This window comes from Colletotrichum scovillei (assembly GCF_011075155.1).
Source record: "Colletotrichum scovillei strain TJNH1 chromosome Unknown Contig00013, whole genome shotgun sequence".
In the NCBI taxonomy this organism is placed as follows: domain Eukaryota; kingdom Fungi; phylum Ascomycota; class Sordariomycetes; order Glomerellales; family Glomerellaceae; genus Colletotrichum; species Colletotrichum scovillei.
This window is the reverse complement of record NW_023336271.1, coordinates 153,557-170,833: the sequence shown is the minus strand read 5'-3', so window position 1 is coordinate 170,833 and position 17,277 is coordinate 153,557. Positions and strand designations below refer to the sequence as shown.

Here is a 17,277-nt window from a genome sequence, read left to right as displayed (position 1 = left end):
GATGATGCCTGAATTCCCTGTCAGCATTAGCCGCAGACCTGCCTGTTCGGGGATCGCTCCGCTAGTGCAATGGGACGACCTTATCGATCTGGTCTTCATATCCGGGCGTGCCTTGCATGGACCACCGCTCGAGTTCTCAACCCCCAAAATCCCCTATTCCCGCATCGGTGCAGTGAGGCAACTTTCGGCTACCTGACTTGGGCAAGTGGAAGAAGGACAATGTCAGGCTGTCAGCGCACCAGTCGGGGTTAAGACGGCTAATGGCACTTTCTGCTTAAAGAAGGCTACAGGATTCGTAGACTGCCATTCGACTAACGCTGTACCAAGCCATTAGCCAACAGTCGCCAAGAGGCTTGGACGCTCGCTGTTGGTGTGAACCCCATCTCCTTCGAGAAGGCGGTTTGCTGTGTCCCGGGCAGGCTCAGCCACTCAGCTGAACGGTTCGGTCCATGCCGAAGTGATCCATGATGCGTTGATTAATTGACAGCTTGGGTGCAACGTATTGGGGTGGTACGTGAAGTGTTGCCTGCGATCACGACGACATGGCTTGGCATTAGAGATGAAGCTATCGTGTCCTGAAAAGGCACGTTGGAAACGGGGAAGGTAAATATTCGAGTTGCTTACAATTGCACAGAACAATGTCATGCGAATAAATTCTCAAATAAAACGTGATGAACCCCAGCAGTTCCGGTGGCAAATATTATCCTAACAGAAACAAAAGCAAAACTACAAGTATCAAGTAGCACATGAAATCTAGATGAACAAGATCTAACACCCCTATTCAACCTTACAAATCCTTCAGTAAACCACCGAGTAGTCCAATCAATCCTTCAGCAGTACCTTCAGACACCTTCGTCGATGCTCCAAAGACTCCGATGTCCATTGCACCTGCATTGATCGAGGCTTCAACATCGAGTGCGTCCTGTAAAATGTTAGATACCATGTTTTGTGATTAATTTCTAGCTGAAGGGGGGCACATACCGGAAAGACGTCTCTGACCGCATTGTTCTTCAGCCAGCGTGCCGAACACTCTGCGGCATCATTGCTGCTGCTGCTGGCTTCATTTGTCTCGCCGAGGTTGGGAATTGGCTCCAGCGAAACGTTGCTGATCCCTGGCACCCCACTGATGTCTTCACCGAGGTGGAGGAAGTTGACAAAACAATCGATCTCGAGCCCAGTCCAATCCTTGATCTCCCAAAGTCCGACAGTTGCATGAGACGAAATACGATGCAAGTCCTCTTGGACATGCTTGGCAGTCTGGAGGATGTCAAGATCGGTTGTCAGAGACACCTTAAGCGGCACCAAGTTGAGCGTGGGGAACGTGCTGGCCAATTCCCCGGTCGATGATCTGTTGGCATAGTAGATACCAAAGACAATGTCTCTCGCTCCCCGACTTCTGAACTTCTGGAGTGCTTTTGCTGTGGCAGCAAAGAAAAGCGCCGGGAGTCCTACGCCGGCTTGGGCAGAACGTTCTTGGAGACGGCCAACTTCCGGGACAACCGAGTGTTTGAGGAGAGCAACTCGACTCGATGAGATAGACCAATCTTCGTGACCATCGCTCGTCGTCTGGCGAACACCGTTCAGATACTTGGACCAGAATGCCTTGTTATTCTGCTTGACTTCTGTGGCATAGCTCGAAGCAAGGAATGCCCTCCATGAACCCAGATCAACTGCTTTATCAGAAGCTTCTGACTGAATTATTGCCTGCAACTTCTGCATGAGAGCCGGCAAGCTGAAGCCGTCGTAAAGCGAATGGTGAATACGTAACTTCAGTGCCCACGACTCGTTGTCTTCTTGCTTCACACTGAGTTGCACTTGCGGGTAGCACTGTTCTATTTCCATGGTTGAACCTTGTCCATCAATGACAATCCGCTTGTGGGGTCCGTCAACATCAGTTTGCAATATGATCTGGACGAAGGGCAGTGGTCTTTCGCCAGTAGCGATCAAGCAAGTTCGGAGAATTGGTTCAGAGTCCACCATAGCAGCCCATGCTGACTGCAGTTGGTCGATCTTGACAGACCCCTTGAGGCGATAGAAGAATTCGGGATAGAAAACACGACCATTTGCGTTCTGCCACGCGGAGACCATGTAGACTTGCATCGGGAGTGGTGCCAAAATATCTTCGACACACGACTCGAACAAGCCAGCATTGGAAAGCAGCGCCTGCGTGTTGATAGAAGTGGGTAGCTTGTATCTGGAGGCATTGCCCTGCGTTTCTGGTGCAGCATGAAAACTGGTAGGAGTAGCCTGGGTATGCCGGGCCATCTCCTTGATTGAGCTGGAAGTCAAGAGCGCGCGAACGCCAAGGTTGATACCCTCTTTGCGCAGAAGCGCCACCACTTTGATGGCGCTAATTGAGTCCAGACCCAGGTTGTATAGGGTATGACTCTTGCTGATTGACTGGACTTCTACATTCGCTGCTCGCGAGAGTACTCTCCGTATAGTGCTCTCATCTGGTGTCCACTCAGCATCATCTCCAGATGGCCTCGTTGTTGGTGTTGATCCCGAAGACGAGGTCGTCATTGCTTTAGAGTGGAATTTCGGCAGTTGACAGATAGAAACCTGTTCACCCTCAAAGCGGAGAAGATTGTCTTCAGGTGTATTGACAATGAACATCAAAGATCTGTCAAGCTGATGAAGTAGCTGCTGCGTCATCTTTTCAGACACAAAGGCATTCTGTCCAGCAATGCGCCAAACAAGTGTGTCGGGGGTGACCTCCAACTCAGCACAGACAGCGAAGTCGGTTGCGGAAGACCCCTCAATAGACTTCATGATCTGGACGTTGTCTGTTGCTGAGTTGGGGCTCTTCTGGAGGATGAAGAGAGTATTGAAGAGACGCCCACCCGCAGTGCTCTGGGCTTTTCGCAGAGGGTAGTTCTGGAACTCCGTGATATCGCTCATTGTCTCTTGAAGGTAGCGCAAGAAGCTCGTGGTAGAGCCGTGGAGGAAGCAACGAACTGCTACAGTGTTCATTGTCGGGAACATCAGAGCTTGCGATTGTTCGGAGTCTCGGCCAGCAAGAACCACACCGAAAGTGACTTCAAGAGACTGGATCAGAGTCGCAACTACCGATGCCCAACAAGTTTGGCCCAAAACCTGCAAGCTGACAGCATAGCGTTTGCAGAATGCAGTAACTTGGTCCTGGCTGATGCTAGAGATAGCTTCTGCACGGTGAGTGACGTCCCTTGATAGCTCGTCAGCAGACTGCCTCTCGGGCAGCACAGACGGCTGAGTGTTCGCGAGATATTGAGACCAAAACTTTCTTGACTGGTCGGTCGGTGTTTTTATTAGGTTTCGCAGGAACGGCTCAGTTGACGGGCGATCAACCGATTGGCTTTGATAGGCGGCAGCAATGTCTTGGTGTAGCAGGGCCAATGACCAGCCATCGTACAGAGCATGTGAAATCGATAAAATGAGTAGAGACCTCGAGCCCGTAGATAGGAGGGATAATTGAAGTAAGTTGCCTTGCCCGTTCGCGGCTTGTGCAGTCTCCTTGTGGTGTTGGATGATGGTCTGCGGCTCAGTCTGACCATTTATTTCATACTTGCAAAAAGCCGGCAAGCAAGAATCCGACTTTAACACAACCTGGGCAAAAGTCTGCTCCACGTCCGGATCCTCAATCTGAACGAAAACGGTTCGCAGTATTGGTGAGCGTTCCACGGTCTGCTTCCAGGCCCTTTCAAATCTGTCAATGTCTAATCCATCGGCCAACTCCAAGATGTCATGGTTGAAGTACTGGACAAAGTCTGATTGTAGCATGTCTCCCATCATAGACTCCTGTAGAGGGGTAGGAGGCAAGACGGTCTCCACGGTGTCGAGATTGAATTGAGTTGCTTCTACTGCTCTCCATAACTGACGCTTGAGCTCATCGAAGCCTGACTGGCAATCGACCTCAGTTGAAGTTGCCTTCTTATCGTTCAAGATTTTGGACATCGCAGCAATCGTTTGCGCACGCATAAGTTGAGATAAAGTGAGCTCATAGCCAATGTGTTTGAGCCTTGCAGAGAGCTTGACGAGATCAATGCTGTCAAGACCTAGTTGAAGCAGCGCCATGTTCTCTGTGATGCTGTCTTCGGAAGCACCAGCCAGGGCGGCAATCTCCTTCCTCAAAGCCAAGGCGGTTGAGTTCCACTCAAAATCTGACAGGTTCAATTCAAGCTGGTAATCTTTCGAGATCTCCCCATCAATGGACTCTGGTCTTGAAGTCAATGGTGTACGGGGAGATGCCGCTGTTGAAGCCTCCCTGGAAGGATTTGCAGTAACAGGCAAGGAATGAGTGGCCCTGGATGTCACGTCGACCATGGCGTCGTCAATCTCTTCGAACAAAGAGCTCATCGTCAACTCGTCGGCTACATCTCTGTGTGCGACGATCTGGATGCGCAATTGGCCGTCTGGGGTCGCGGATGCTTCGAAGGCCAGGGGGTAGTCAGAAACACTGTAGTCGTCCATGACGGACCACATGCCAGTTGGCTCTGTGGATTGAGGTGCCTGGATCTGGAAGACGAACAGACTTTCGAAGATGGGACGGCCTCTAGACTTCGTGCACCATTTTTGAATGTTGCGCAGCGGTACGTGCTGGAATTGCAGCACGGAAGTGTTGAACTCGTGACATTTCTGGATAAGGGACAACCAAGTGTCACCCTCTTTGAGTCCAGCATAGAATAAGAGTGTGTTGAACAATGGGCCGATGGTATTCTCAATCTGCTCCAGATCAATAGATCGGCCAGAAACGATGACTCCAGTAGCAGCGTTGCCTGGAAAGTGCTTTTTAAAGACAGAGGTCCAAAGTGCAAGCACAACTGACTGTAGGGTGACGTTCAGAGATCTACGCAACGTCTCCAAATTGCGTGCCGAGTAAGTCTTGGTCTTCGTGATGATAGCAGCAGCATCGGCTGAGCGCAACCTAGGAAGGCTATCGAAGGAGCAGTCACTCAGATGCTTAACCCAGAACTGGCGGCTAGAATCGTAATTTGCCAAAGGACCATGAGCGAGGGTGTCCAGAAAAGATGGAGGTGTCTCGTGTTCCTGGTTCAAATACTCGGCAGACACCCATCGAAGCATGGATTCGAAGCTCGAGCCGTCGTACAACGCATGGAAAATGTGAACAACAAGAACAGTCTCCTCGCCCAGTTGAGTAACAATCAGCTCCAGAGGATTTGAAACATTCCTGCTGTTCTGATGTATTAGGTCTGGAAGAGCACTGGAGAGTAGTGTGTCGATCTCGGCGGGGCTACGATCACGGAAGTCTTTCCATGAGAGCTGAGATGACTTGACTGCGACCTGAGCAAAACCAGCGGGTGTCTGGATGAAGCTAGTCCGAAGGATCGCATGCGCTCTCACCATGTTCTCACAGGCGTTCTTGAGCCTGCCAATGGATACTGCTGGCGCAAGCTTGAGGCGAAACGCAGTGAAGTAGGCACCTTCGTCCTGATCTGACATGAAGCGCGAAAGCATTCCTTCTTGAAGAGGTGTGCACGGTGCAACGTACTCGATGTCTCGATCATCCGTCAATCCAAGCTCCTGGACGGCCAAGGACCGGTATCTGTGTTCAAATGCGTGAATGAGCTGTCGAGCCTCTTGAACACCACTGCTTGCATTCCAAGACTGACTCTCTTGCAGAGTCTCGGCCAGATCTCCCAGACCTGGGTTTCGCAGAATGACCTGGGGCGACGCTCCAACAAGACCATTCTTGCGCAACTGGCGTGACAACCGTAGGGCTGAGATAGAGTCCACACCGAGGTCAAAAATATTGCTTGATAGAGATATGTTCGTGTCCTCTCCCAGGAACTCTCTTGTCGTTAATAGGACCAATCGCTGAGTGTCATTGACTGGCTCAGAAGCTGCGCTTGAAGACGGCGACAGTTGCACCAATTTCTCAGGGGTGAGCGTGCGGAAAAGTTGATTTAGCTGCTTGATGTCTGCCTTATTGTTAGGAGAGAGAGGTATTTCCGAAACCTGGAAGATGTATGAAGGAACCATGTATCCCGGTAGAGTGTCCCTGCAGGCTTTCTGGACAGAACGGACGAGGGCTGCGGTATTCGCTTCGCTCAAGACCTGGAGTTCGTTCTTCGAAGCACTCGTTGACTTGCAGCTGAAGAACGTGACCAAGAGATCCTTGTCGAGACTGCCATGCTTGGTCACCAAAGTAGCGACATCGCTAACCTGACGAACCCGAGTTCGAATCGAGTGGTTGATTTCTCCTATTTCCAGGCGTTGACCTCTCAGCTTGACTTGGTCATCAGCACGGCCAAGGAAGTCAAAACAACCATCGTGTAGTACCCTGACCAGGTCTCCGGTTCGGTAGACACGTTCACCATGTCTTTCCAGGAAGGGGAATCGCTCCTGAGTTAATTCAGGTCGCTTCAAGTAACCCTTGCCAACAAGTTTTCCGGAAACACAGAGCTCTCCAACACCACCTTTCATGACCGGAATGTCCGTGCCTGGATGCAACACAAATGATCCAACGTTGTCGAACTGTTTGCCAATATTCGATGCTCTACCGTTTTGTGGTACACGTTGATACATGGTGACCCCGATTGTTGCCTCAGTCGGACCATATGCGTTGTAGATGACACCAATAGGGCCCCAAACATCAAGAATTTCCTGTTTGAGAGCCTCTCCTCCAGTGATGAAGACTCCTCTTGACAGAGTTGGAACCTCAATTGGATCAAGAAGACGAGCCAAGCTAGGTGTCAAATCAATATGCGTAATGCCAAGGCGCTGAATGGTACCGGCAAGGTCGTCAAGAATCAGATCTCTGGGCGCTCCGACCAGAGTCATCCCCACCGACCAACTCCAGTACTGTTCTAGAACAGACACATCGAAGTGGAACGATGCAAACTGCAACCATTTGGACGTCTCGTCCCAGTGCCCATCAAATAGCCTCTGGAATGCCTTCATGGCCTGGACTGCGTTCTCGTGAGTTATCTCGCATCCTTTGGGCGTTCCAGTGGTGCCAGAGGTGTACAGACAATAAGAATTGTCTTGCACGCTCAAACCTTCCGGAGGATTGAATTGTCTTGGCTGGTGACTCAGTGCAGTGTCGTCTATATGGATGATAGGCTGCTCGACGGCAAAGTCGATATCAACATTAGTCAACAATACCAAAGCGCCAGAGTCTTTGAGAATGAACTCCTTTCGTGCTTTGGGAGCCGACGGGTCCAAGGCTAGAAAAGCGCAGCCTGATTTGAGAATTCCAAGAATCGCAAAGCAGGCCTCCGGGCACTTATCAAAGTGAATTGCGATAGTCTCGCCGACTTTTGCGTGAGGTGACAAAACATGCGCGACCTGGTTTCCCTTCTCATTGAGTTCCCGGAAGGACCATTGCCTAGAGATAGGAGTTTCGCCATTGAAACCGGTCACAAATTCCAGGGCAATCTTGTCAGGATGAGTCTCAGCCTTAGTCTCGACAAAACTGTGGAGGAAAGGTTCGTTGGAATGAATCGTAGGCTCCAGGGGAGGTATGATGGAGAAAATCGACGGATCAGTGGTCCATAGATCATCTGCCGTCTGCTCTGGGCACTGGACGAGATGCCTTAGCACTGCGTCGAATTGGTCCAGCAAATGAATTGCTTGAGTCTTGGGCAAAATATCGCTTTTGAAGGACAGACGCAGTTGAATCTTTCCTTCGGGAAGCGGTTCGACTTCAAACGAAACTGGATAATCCAAGTTGCCCTCATCGCTGACAACTTCCCAGGGGAAACCGGGAGCGTCGTCAGTTGGCATTCGTTGGTACACAAGTAGGGTATCAAATACTCTCGTGTTTGGATATCCAAGCCATCTCTGAACTTGTGCCAAGGGGGCATTCTGATGCTTCAAAAGCTGATTGTTGTAGTCAAGCATCTGTTGAACAAGCTCAGAATTTGATGATCTATTGTGCGCAATGACAGGCAGAGTAGTGATGCATGGGAAAACGATGTTCCTTGTGTCATCGCTCAGGCGACCAGACAAGACGATGCCGAACACTACATCTTCTTCGCCTAGATATGCGGACAAGATACGAGTCCAGGTGGCTTGCAGGACACCCTGAATTGATACACCGAGCCTCTTCGCGTTTGCGGATAGTTGGGTGAAGTCCATACTGGAAAACCTTTTTACAACCATCGATTCCGGAGACTTTTCCGTCAGGGGTGTCAAGGTAGGGAAACGGTTGACGACAACTTGAGCAGCCTTTTGCTTCCAGAAAGTTTCTGCTTCGCTAGTATCAAGAGAAGCCTGAAGGATTTCCAAAAGACCATTCTCGATGGACAAGTGTTGAAGCATGGGTCTTCCGGAGATATATGATGACAGATCCCGAAGAAGCAGCTGCAATGAGTATGCATCATAGAGCGCATGGTGAATAATCAGATGCATTGTCACGCCCGAGGTCGCTGATTCGAGAGCTAAGGCCCAAGGGGGTTGCTGCATTGAGCTCAAAATCTCGTGCGCAGTGTCTAGTTTCCACTTTGTGACACTGAACGACTCGGGCGCATTATTGTAAACCGTGAGACGAAGTTGGCAGCGTGTGGACGGGATTTGCACCATCGCAAAAGAGGCATCTCGATGTTGTGTGGAGATGAACCCTGTCCTCAGGATCTCATGGTGGTCGAGCAAAGCAGTCCACGCCTTCTGAAGTAGATCAACAGAAATATCTTCGTTGAGCTCAAAAGACATGTAATTGAGGTAGTCTCTACCCTCTGACTGGATGAAGTCGTTCAACATAGCGGATTGCAAAGGCGAACATGGCAGGATCTTGTCGAGTTCACCAGCCGAAGAGTCCCTGACTTCTCGGTCGAATTGCGTGAAGTCGTATTGACGGGTATTTTGCGCGGGTGCAATGTGTAGTCGGGTGGCCAGTCTTGCACAAGTAGGGAATTCGATGACGTCCAAGGCAGACAACTCCAGACCTCGCTTGCGCATCATGGCTGCAAGTTGCACTGCATTGATGCTGTCAAGGCCTAGCTGGAAGATAGTTGTGTTTTTGCGAATATTTGAGGCTGGAACCTGTGAGAGCTCGGAGATGATCGATCGGAGCTGGTCTTCATCTTGACTCCACTCTTCGGTAACGGAAAATGCGTCTGCATCTGACTGCTCGGTCGTCTCTAAAATCTTCTCGACTTTGAGACGTTCAACGGCCCGCCTTGTCCCTGGCGCCAAATGATCTCGCGTAGGAACACTGGAAGCAGGGTGGCTTGCTATGTGCTGAGCAACAAACAAAAACGTGTCGAGCAGTCCAATGGCTGCTTCTTGTGTCATGAAAGGACTGTACGTGAGGTTAGTCTCCCATTCTTCATGCCAGCTGACGGTATGAGACATACCTGTTAGAGTGAAGTGTAACGATCATCAGGTCACGGACCGGAGACGGGACCAGTTCGCAAACGAGAGGTACCTGTACATTTTTCATTAGCTCTTTCTTCCCTCGCAAAAGTTTGATCGCCCATCAAAATCAAGACTTACATCCATGGTTCCATTATCCTCAACTAGTTCCCAAATACCAGAAGAACGATCTGGTTTCGGTTGCTGAAGGAGGAGAAGAGAGTCAAATAGCTGTCTACCACTCTTCAAAACCTGGTTTTGAATTGAACGCAATGGGGTGAACTGATGCTCCAATAGGCGAGGATTGATATTCTGGAATGTCTTGAGAAGAGCCGCGCTCTCCGTTGATGGGGGGACTTCAACTCTGACAGGCAAAGTATTGAAACAGGGAGCGACTAAACGGTCAATGCCGTCCACTGCCAAAGCCCTGCCGCTCATGACGTTTCCAAAGCAAATATCCGACTCCTCATATACCAGAGTCAGAAATACAGACCATGCTGTTTGGAAGTAGGATAGCACTGAAACACCCAAAGTCTTGCACATAGCTTGCATTTGGCCAAGGGACATGACAAGCGGCTTCGATGTGACAATAGTCGTGGCTGACCCAGGAAGTTGAGAGCCCCCAGCTGAGAGAATGTGCTGAGTGGGCCTGAATGCTTCGAAGTGGCTCTTCCAGAAACTGCTCGTTCCGTCGGGTGATTGAAGAATCTCTGCAAGAATAGGCTCGTACTCCAATGGAGCCGGGAGAGTCTTGCCGGCTGCGAGCAGCTCAACCTCCGCAAGGAGTGCCTCCATTGCCACGCCGTCATAAAGAGCATGGTGACATGCAAATGAGAGATAGACACCTCCCGCTACTCTAAGGATAGCGAGTGAAAATGGTGGAATTTTTGAGTCCACTGCACCAGGCAACCCTTCCACGTGTTGACTGGCTGCTTCTTCTAGACTGCCTACCTCGATCAGGCCCCACGCCATGGGCACAGAGTCTAACACGACTTGCGCAATGGCACGTTTTGAATCTCTAGTCGACACAAAACAGGTCCGAAGAATGCCATGCCGGTGGTGCATATGCTCCCAGTGCCTCTTCATGTCTGTATCAGAAATATGTAGTTTGAAGATCATCTGGTTTGAGTAGGATGACCCCGTCGTCGACGAAAGCATAGCCTCTTGAAGCGGGGTGCACGGCAGAACCGAAGAAACCTGCTTCCCCCATTTCGCGAAGTCTCGCTTGACTTCGTCAATGAATTCCCGAGGGAACAGCGTGGAGGCACTAGAAATTGTGCTTGAGGAGGTAATTGGTGTATCGGCAAGTATCTCCTGGGCCAAGCGAGCTATGCAGCCTGTCCGAAGGATCATGGAAACCGGCACCCTTCGGCCGAAAGAAGCTTGTAGAGACCTGGCAAGTGAAATTGCGAATATAGAGTCTAGCCCGAGAGCAGAAAAAGGCTGCCATCGAGCAATGTCATCTGCTGCTACTTTGGTTGTCTGGGACACCGCCGCTCTGATGATTCGTTCCTGATCAGACCAAAACTTTTCATCTTCCTTCTGCTGGAGAGAGCCTGCAGCGCGGTCGATGTAGTCCCGATCTAAGCTGCGGAAGATTGCTTGAAGCCTGGCTTTGTCGACCTTGCCACTAGACGTCAATGGCACGGAACTTATTGGGACCAGGTAGCTCGGGACCATGTAGGCAGGTACGCGGGATCTAAGAAGGCTGAAAAGGGTGTTGTTTGCTTGGAACAGTCCTTCGTCGATAGGCAAGGTTCTAAAGTCAGCATGGGATTGTTGTGCGGGTACATAGAACACAGCTAATTGAGACGCGGTTGTAGTCGCGTTGCTGACGATGACTACTGCGCTTGACGTAGCAATGCTTGAAGTCGTGAGGATGCTGCCGATTTCGCCAGTGTCAATCCGCTGTCCGCGTAGTTTAAGTTGGTCATCCATTCGTCCAAGGACCATCAAAGATCCATCCGCAAGCATTCGTCCCATGTCGCCTGATCGGTAGACTCTACCGAATTGCGGATGCTCGAGAAACTTAGACTCAGTGAGACTCTCCATCCCTAGATAGCCAGCTGCAACTTGGTCTCCTCCAAAGCAGAGCTCGCCGACACAGCCAATGGGAACTGCTGCATTATCTGTAGAGCCGAGAACAAAGGTTGAAGTGTTGTCAAATGAGAACCCAAGATGGTCGATGAAGTCTCCAGGCTTCATCTTCTTGACGGTGCAAATGTTTGTGGTCTCAGCTGGGCCATATCCTACAAGAGGGATTAGCTCAAGATCAAAGCCTTGAAAGTAGTGTGAAGCATACCTTGATATAAGAAGCCGGTCCATTTCTCTGCAACATGTGCAGTCATGGGTTCTCCGGCAGTAACAAGGAAATTAACTGCGGGCACATTGCGAGGATTGACCAAAGAAGCAACCGTCGGGGTCATGCTGAGATGAGTGCATCCCAAAAACTGGATGGCACGCTCCAAGTCCTCAAAAAGGGTATCGTTGGTACCGGAGCACAAACACGCTCCAACCTTCCAAGTAAAGAAAATCTCAAACACTGAGACATCAAACGCCTGTGAACATGCTTGCAGGAAACGAGAAGCGTTGCTATGGGGGTATATCCTGGACAAAACGTCGAGGTTGCTCATGATGTTCTTCTGTGTGACTACCACGCCCTTGGGTGTGCCCGTGGTTCCAGACGTATAGATGACATACGCTGGTCGTGAAGGGTCTGCCGACAGACCCAAATTATTCTCCGCGGTGCCAGTCAAGTCGATTGAAAAGGCGTCCACGAATTGACAATTGCAGAGACCGTCTAGAGTTGATGAGACGGCCGCATCGGCAACACAGATTGTAACCTCTGCTTGCGTCAAAATGAGACGGATTCTGTCATTCGGGGTGGTAGGTAGGAGAGGCAAATATGCGCAGCCAGCCTTGAGAATACCCAGAATGGCGGCATACAAGCAAATCGACTTTTCCATAATGATGCCCACAATGCCGCCCTCTCTCGCGCCTAGCTTGTGAAGATGCCTCGCGATTTTGTTAGCCGAAATATTCAGGTTACTGTACGACATGGTGTCAACATCTCCTTCGTCAAGAGATCTTGCGAATCGGATGGCTGTAGCATCGGGTGTGGCAGTTGCCGTGTGCTCAAACATTGCCGCTAGATCCGGGACCGTGAAGAGAGTTGCAGGGTGGACGTTAAAGATGGAAGTAAGCCCTGGGGATAGTGATTTCCCGATAGTTTCCACTGAACTTTGAGGCTCTAGTATAAGGTGGGAAACCACCGAGTCTAATTGTTCCATCAAAATCCCAACGTGTTCTGTCGTAAATGCGGTGGTGTGGTACGTCAGGCGGCAAACCAAGCTCTCGGCGGAAGGCTCAACTTCAACCAGGAGGCTGGTCTCTAGAAAGTCCTGATGAGACGTTTCCCGAACATGCCCATGTTTTGCTTGCTGGCTGTAAAGAGACTCTTGGTAGACGAACAGCACATCGAAGAGGGCATCTCCGAGGTTCACGCCTGCGATTCTCTTGATGTCTGCCAATGGCAATACGCCGTGTTGTAGCGCCCCACGGTTCATAGCCTGGATGTGGCGAACGAGGTCAACAATTGTCGCAATCCCGGCGAAGTTGACTCTCAAAGGTGTTGTCATGATACAAGGTCCCATGATGCGCTCAACGCTAGTTACCGGAATGGTCCTGCCTGACGAGACTGAGCCAATTACAACATCCGTCTGTCCTTGCAACCCGGCCCAAAGCCACAACGTAGCAGCTTGAAAGAAAACTTGAGGATGGCATTGAAGCCGTATTGCGGTCTCCTCTAGGGCGCTTTGCGAAATGTGCATCGCTCTAACTGTAGTCTGAGTCTTGACGGTATCAGCAGGGCGACCCATGAGACGCGGTAGATTATGTCGTTGCCAACCAAGCAGATGATCCGCCCAGAATTCACGCGCCTCATCCATGCGGCCTCTGTTAGCAGGTTCCGCGTAAAATCTGGAAACGTCTTGGAACTGCGGTCTGATTTCGGGTATTCCACCGTCGGCCATTGTAGAAAAGTCTTTGATCAACATGTCGGCCGACCATCCGTCGTAGAGGGCGTGATGCATCTGGAAGAGCACAGTTGGCCCAAGACCTTGTTGACTTTCCAAAATTTGGACTCTGAGAGGACGCAAGTAATTCTCATCAGAAGCCAGACAATAACTCTCGTCCAGTTGGGGGACAATTCGAACAGAAGACTGAGGAAGCTTTCGGTAGACGATTTGTGCGAACTTATCATCAAACGATACGAACCCTGACCGTAAGATCTCATTGTTCTGTGCAATTTGGTACGTCCATTGCAGAATCTCCTGCATCGTAGTCTTTGTCGGAAATTCAAGCTTGATCCAATTGCAATAGGCCTGTGGATTGACAGATGTCTCTGCTAGCATTGAGTTTTGCAGAGGTGTGCACATTTGAAAGCGTGCGATGTTGTCTCTCGAAGAAGTCAGGTCCGCTCGTTGCTCCAGCACCTGATCGATGTGTATCTCGCAGGGATTCTTGAGGCCAAGCATGTGGTCTTCTTGGTCTGCTGTCGAGGTTGACCCCGATGCTTGTAGAGAGGTGAGCAGGGCTGAAAGAGTCTTGGAACTGAGGATGTCCGTTGCTGACGCTTGAAAACCGCCTTCCCGTAAGGCTGAAGCAAGTACGATAGCCTTTAGAGAATCAATGCCCAGGGATGCAGGCGAAGCCGATGGAGAAATTTGAAAACCAAGAAAGTTTGATACAAGTGACAACGCCTCCTGTTCTAGTGGGCTGGCCGCTCCGAAGTGGCCTTTGGGTTGCGATGGTGTCGGTGTCGTCGTTGTATACTCGTTCTTGAGTTGTTTCCGGTCCACTTTGCCTGAGGGCAACCTTGGGAAGCTTGTCTTGATCACGATGTCACCGGGGACCATGAAAGACGGTAGCCATGTACGGCAAGTGTTGAGGATGTCTTCCACATAATCACCCGGGGTGAATCCTTCATCAATGGCGCAAAAAGCAACTAGAATCCCACCGAGGACCATGGCAACAGCACTGTGGCAACCGGTGGTTCGCATTGCCGCTTGCTCCACTTCACCGAGCTCAATTCTTTGGCCGCGCAGCTTGACTTGCCCGTCTGATATCCTCCCAAGGCAATCCATGGTTCCATCTGAGTTTACAATGGCTTTGTCTCCGGTGCGGTAAACGCGGCCGTAAGGAGTGTCAAAAAATGCCGCATCCGTTTGTTCTTGCCTGTTGAGATAACCGTTGGCGAGTTGATATCCTCCTACGACAAGCTCCCCGAGTTCCCCCTTTGGAAGTATGCTGAAGTTGAATGGGGAGCCGTCTTCGGGGATAGCGACGACAAAGCACGAGACGGAATCCAGAGGAAACCCGATATTCGAAGAGGGACAAGCCGTAGGGTATCTTGGTCTAAGTGTGCTACGAAGCGTTAGTTTTCACGGTGCCAATACAGACATGCAATGACTTACCAGTGGATTGCAGCCTCGGTTGGGCCATACATGCCCCATAGCATGCTGTCCGAATCGTCGCCGCCGCCAAACTCGCGAACAACGGACTCTGTCAACATCTCACCAATCGTCAGAAGGAGCTTTAGACAAGGAGCGTTCTGACGCGAGCGAAGGAGACTGCCAGCGACTGTGGGAGTCAACTCGCATGCATCAACCTGCAAAGTCCTGATGACATCAGGAAGGTCGTTAAGCATGCGACCACGATCGCACGTAACTAGTGTTGATCCACGAAGAAGAGGGAAGAAAATTTCGAATACTGATACATCGAACGTCGGCGAGGCAAATTGAAGGAAGCGCGTGAATCTTGGAATATGCCGATCATGGGCGAGAAGACTCTGTGTTGCAGCGTCGTGTGAGACTCCGACGCCTTTTGGCGTGCCGGTTGACCCAGAAGTGTACATGACATAGGAAAGATGTTGAGGCTCAATATGCCTGATTGGGAGACTCGGCGATGAATTCGGATCATCGGTGGCCTCTTCGTCGACGACTAAGACAACCCTCTCCACATCGCCTCGGGGAATCTTTGATACCAAGTCCCGAGTGACAAGAACGACTTTCGCCGATACATCTTGGAGAATAAATCTGACTCTCTCGGGAGGTGCATCTAGATGCAAAGGGCAAAAAGCACCGCCGGCTTTGAGGATAGCCAGCATCGCAATATAGAGATGTGAGCATTGGGGGATGAGTATCGGTATAACAAAATCATCCGACACGGAGGATATCGCAACCAAACGAGAAATCCGAGCTGCTAGGGCATCCGCGGCATCATGGAACTGAGCGTAGGAGAGAGTCGACTCCTCTCCATGGCTATTGAGTGAGTGAATCGCTGGCAGCGATTCATCTGATGTAAGCTGCACAAGTTGGTGAAGAAGGCGAGGTCCCGGGACCCGAGTTGGATGAGGATTTAGGATAGAGAGCTGAGACTCCAGCTCAGCGTCGGTCATGTTGGCCTCGTCGTCTTTCAACAAGAAAGGATGCTATTCCCAAAAGTGATGAGAAATTCTCAGCAGCTCTCCTACAAAGCTATAGGAAGTGGTTCGATGCACAAAGCTCTAGGTTAACCATAGCCTTACAAAGGGTATCCAGGTATTAGTCGGGCCCTCTTTTCAACGGGAAGGGCACGACGGTCAATGCGCCCGAGTCCAGATCAAGATGGACCTGCAGCTAGAGGTCCAAGAGACCACGCGCCGGGACAGGTCTTCGTCCAATGAGACAAGTGATGATTCACAGATCCGGTCATGTAACGGCGTGGTTCCTCAGTTGGGTGCTGGGCAACATGCCATGGGGGTAATGCGAGGGGTTGACACGGGGTCGGCTGCAGGTCTCTTGGCCTGTAAGATTGCAGCAATTACTCAGCTGGTGGGAAACGTCGAGCGATTCTGCAGCACAATCCAGAAAGGTCGCCAGAGCTTCGTGTGTCGATGATGAAATATGGAATCGTTCATTCGTGGATGATGACGGCGTGTTGGCGCGAGCTGCCTAGCTCAAGACGGCTCGGCCCTGTGCGTAGGGCTATCTGTGACCTGTGCGTATGTCGGGCGTGTGACAACTCCCGGTGCGACGGTAGACTGACAAGAAGATACAGGGGAGATGAGGAGCGCTGCAGAATAAAGATATGGATTGTTGGTGATCTACCACTGATTGTCTCTTTGTATGAGCGTAGGTATACGCGTGTGTGTGCGTACCTATGTGTGTGTGTGTGTCCGCTGGCTGAAGAGCTTTATCAGAAGCGCAGACTAAGGTAGACAAGCTACCGCGCTTGCAGCACACAAAGGAAACGACCAAGAGACTCCCCCGCCCACCCCTAGCGGATCCTGATGTGGCTGACGGGGGGGCAGCATCAGGTGTGTTGGTCGCTTTGGGCGACTTACACACAAGTTCCTGGTCACCATCCGTAAGCTTGAATGGTAATGACTTGTGAGATTTTCATCCCGCGCTCGTTTCCAGGTTTGAGGCAGGATGGACAGGTTTGAGGCCAGGCATCGGCCCTCCATATCACTGAAAGGGAGGACCCAGACGACGGGGGGCATTTCCGGCGCTTATGGCGTCATGGCTTAATAGGTAGACCTCGCCGCGCTGCCCGAGGGCGAAACGCCGCTCTTTGCTACGAATTAAGCTTCGACGGCCCGTTCAGTGCTCTCTGGCTGCCTCAACCTGGACGGCGTTTACTCGGATGTGTAACGTAAGACCGGAAGTCTGCAGACACGACTACCGCTGCAGTGGCGAGCCTGCACGGCATACCGATGGCCGGCAGCCTTATCCGATCTTGTGGTCAGGCAAAGCTCTTGACAGCTGCTGTGCACCACGGAACCCGTTGTTCGACGTGCATCCCCGTCCGCATTTGAATCAAGCGGGAGCGATGTTGCCGCCTCCGAGGGACTGGTTCTGGCGGGAAAAACGGGTTTCGAGCTTGGCCGGCCGGCGGCTGTCTCCGGTGAGAAACGTCTGCGCCTCATAGCTTGTAGCTGCT

The 17,277-nt window shown here is 51.1% G+C and overlaps 1 protein-coding gene across 1 annotated transcript; it reads right to left on the bottom strand.

Moving 5' to 3' along the window:
* Window positions 1-678: 678 nt before the first annotated feature.
* On the bottom strand, window positions 679-15,869 carry HER10_EVM0008050 (putative amino acid adenylation domain-containing protein). Its single transcript, XM_035477586.1, has 6 exons — window positions 14,769-15,869; window positions 11,597-14,718; window positions 9,436-11,543; window positions 9,297-9,367; window positions 982-9,241; window positions 679-922 (listed from the first exon to the last, which is right to left on the bottom strand). The coding sequence occupies exons 1-6, from the start codon at window positions 15,749-15,751 to the stop codon at window positions 788-790; spliced, it is 14,679 nt and encodes a 4,892-aa protein (XP_035325933.1). The 5' UTR covers window positions 15,752-15,869; the 3' UTR covers window positions 679-787.
* Between the last annotated feature and the right edge of the window lie 1,408 nt (window positions 15,870-17,277).

What these genes read in the sequence shown, in the direction of transcription:
- HER10_EVM0008050 (XM_035477586.1), bottom strand. Translation starts at nt 15,751, where the DNA reads ATGACCGACGCTGAGCTGGAGTCTCAGCTCTCTATCCTAAATCCTCAT. An exon ending in AGGATAATGGAACCATGGAT is followed by an intron (nt 9,368 to 9,435) that starts GTAAGTCTTGAT and finishes AAAAATGTACAG; the next exon opens with GTACCTCTCGTTTGCGAACT. An exon ending in GTTACACTTCACTCTAACAG is followed by an intron (nt 9,242 to 9,296) that starts GTATGTCTCATA and finishes CCTCACGTACAG; the next exon opens with TCCTTTCATGACACAAGAAG.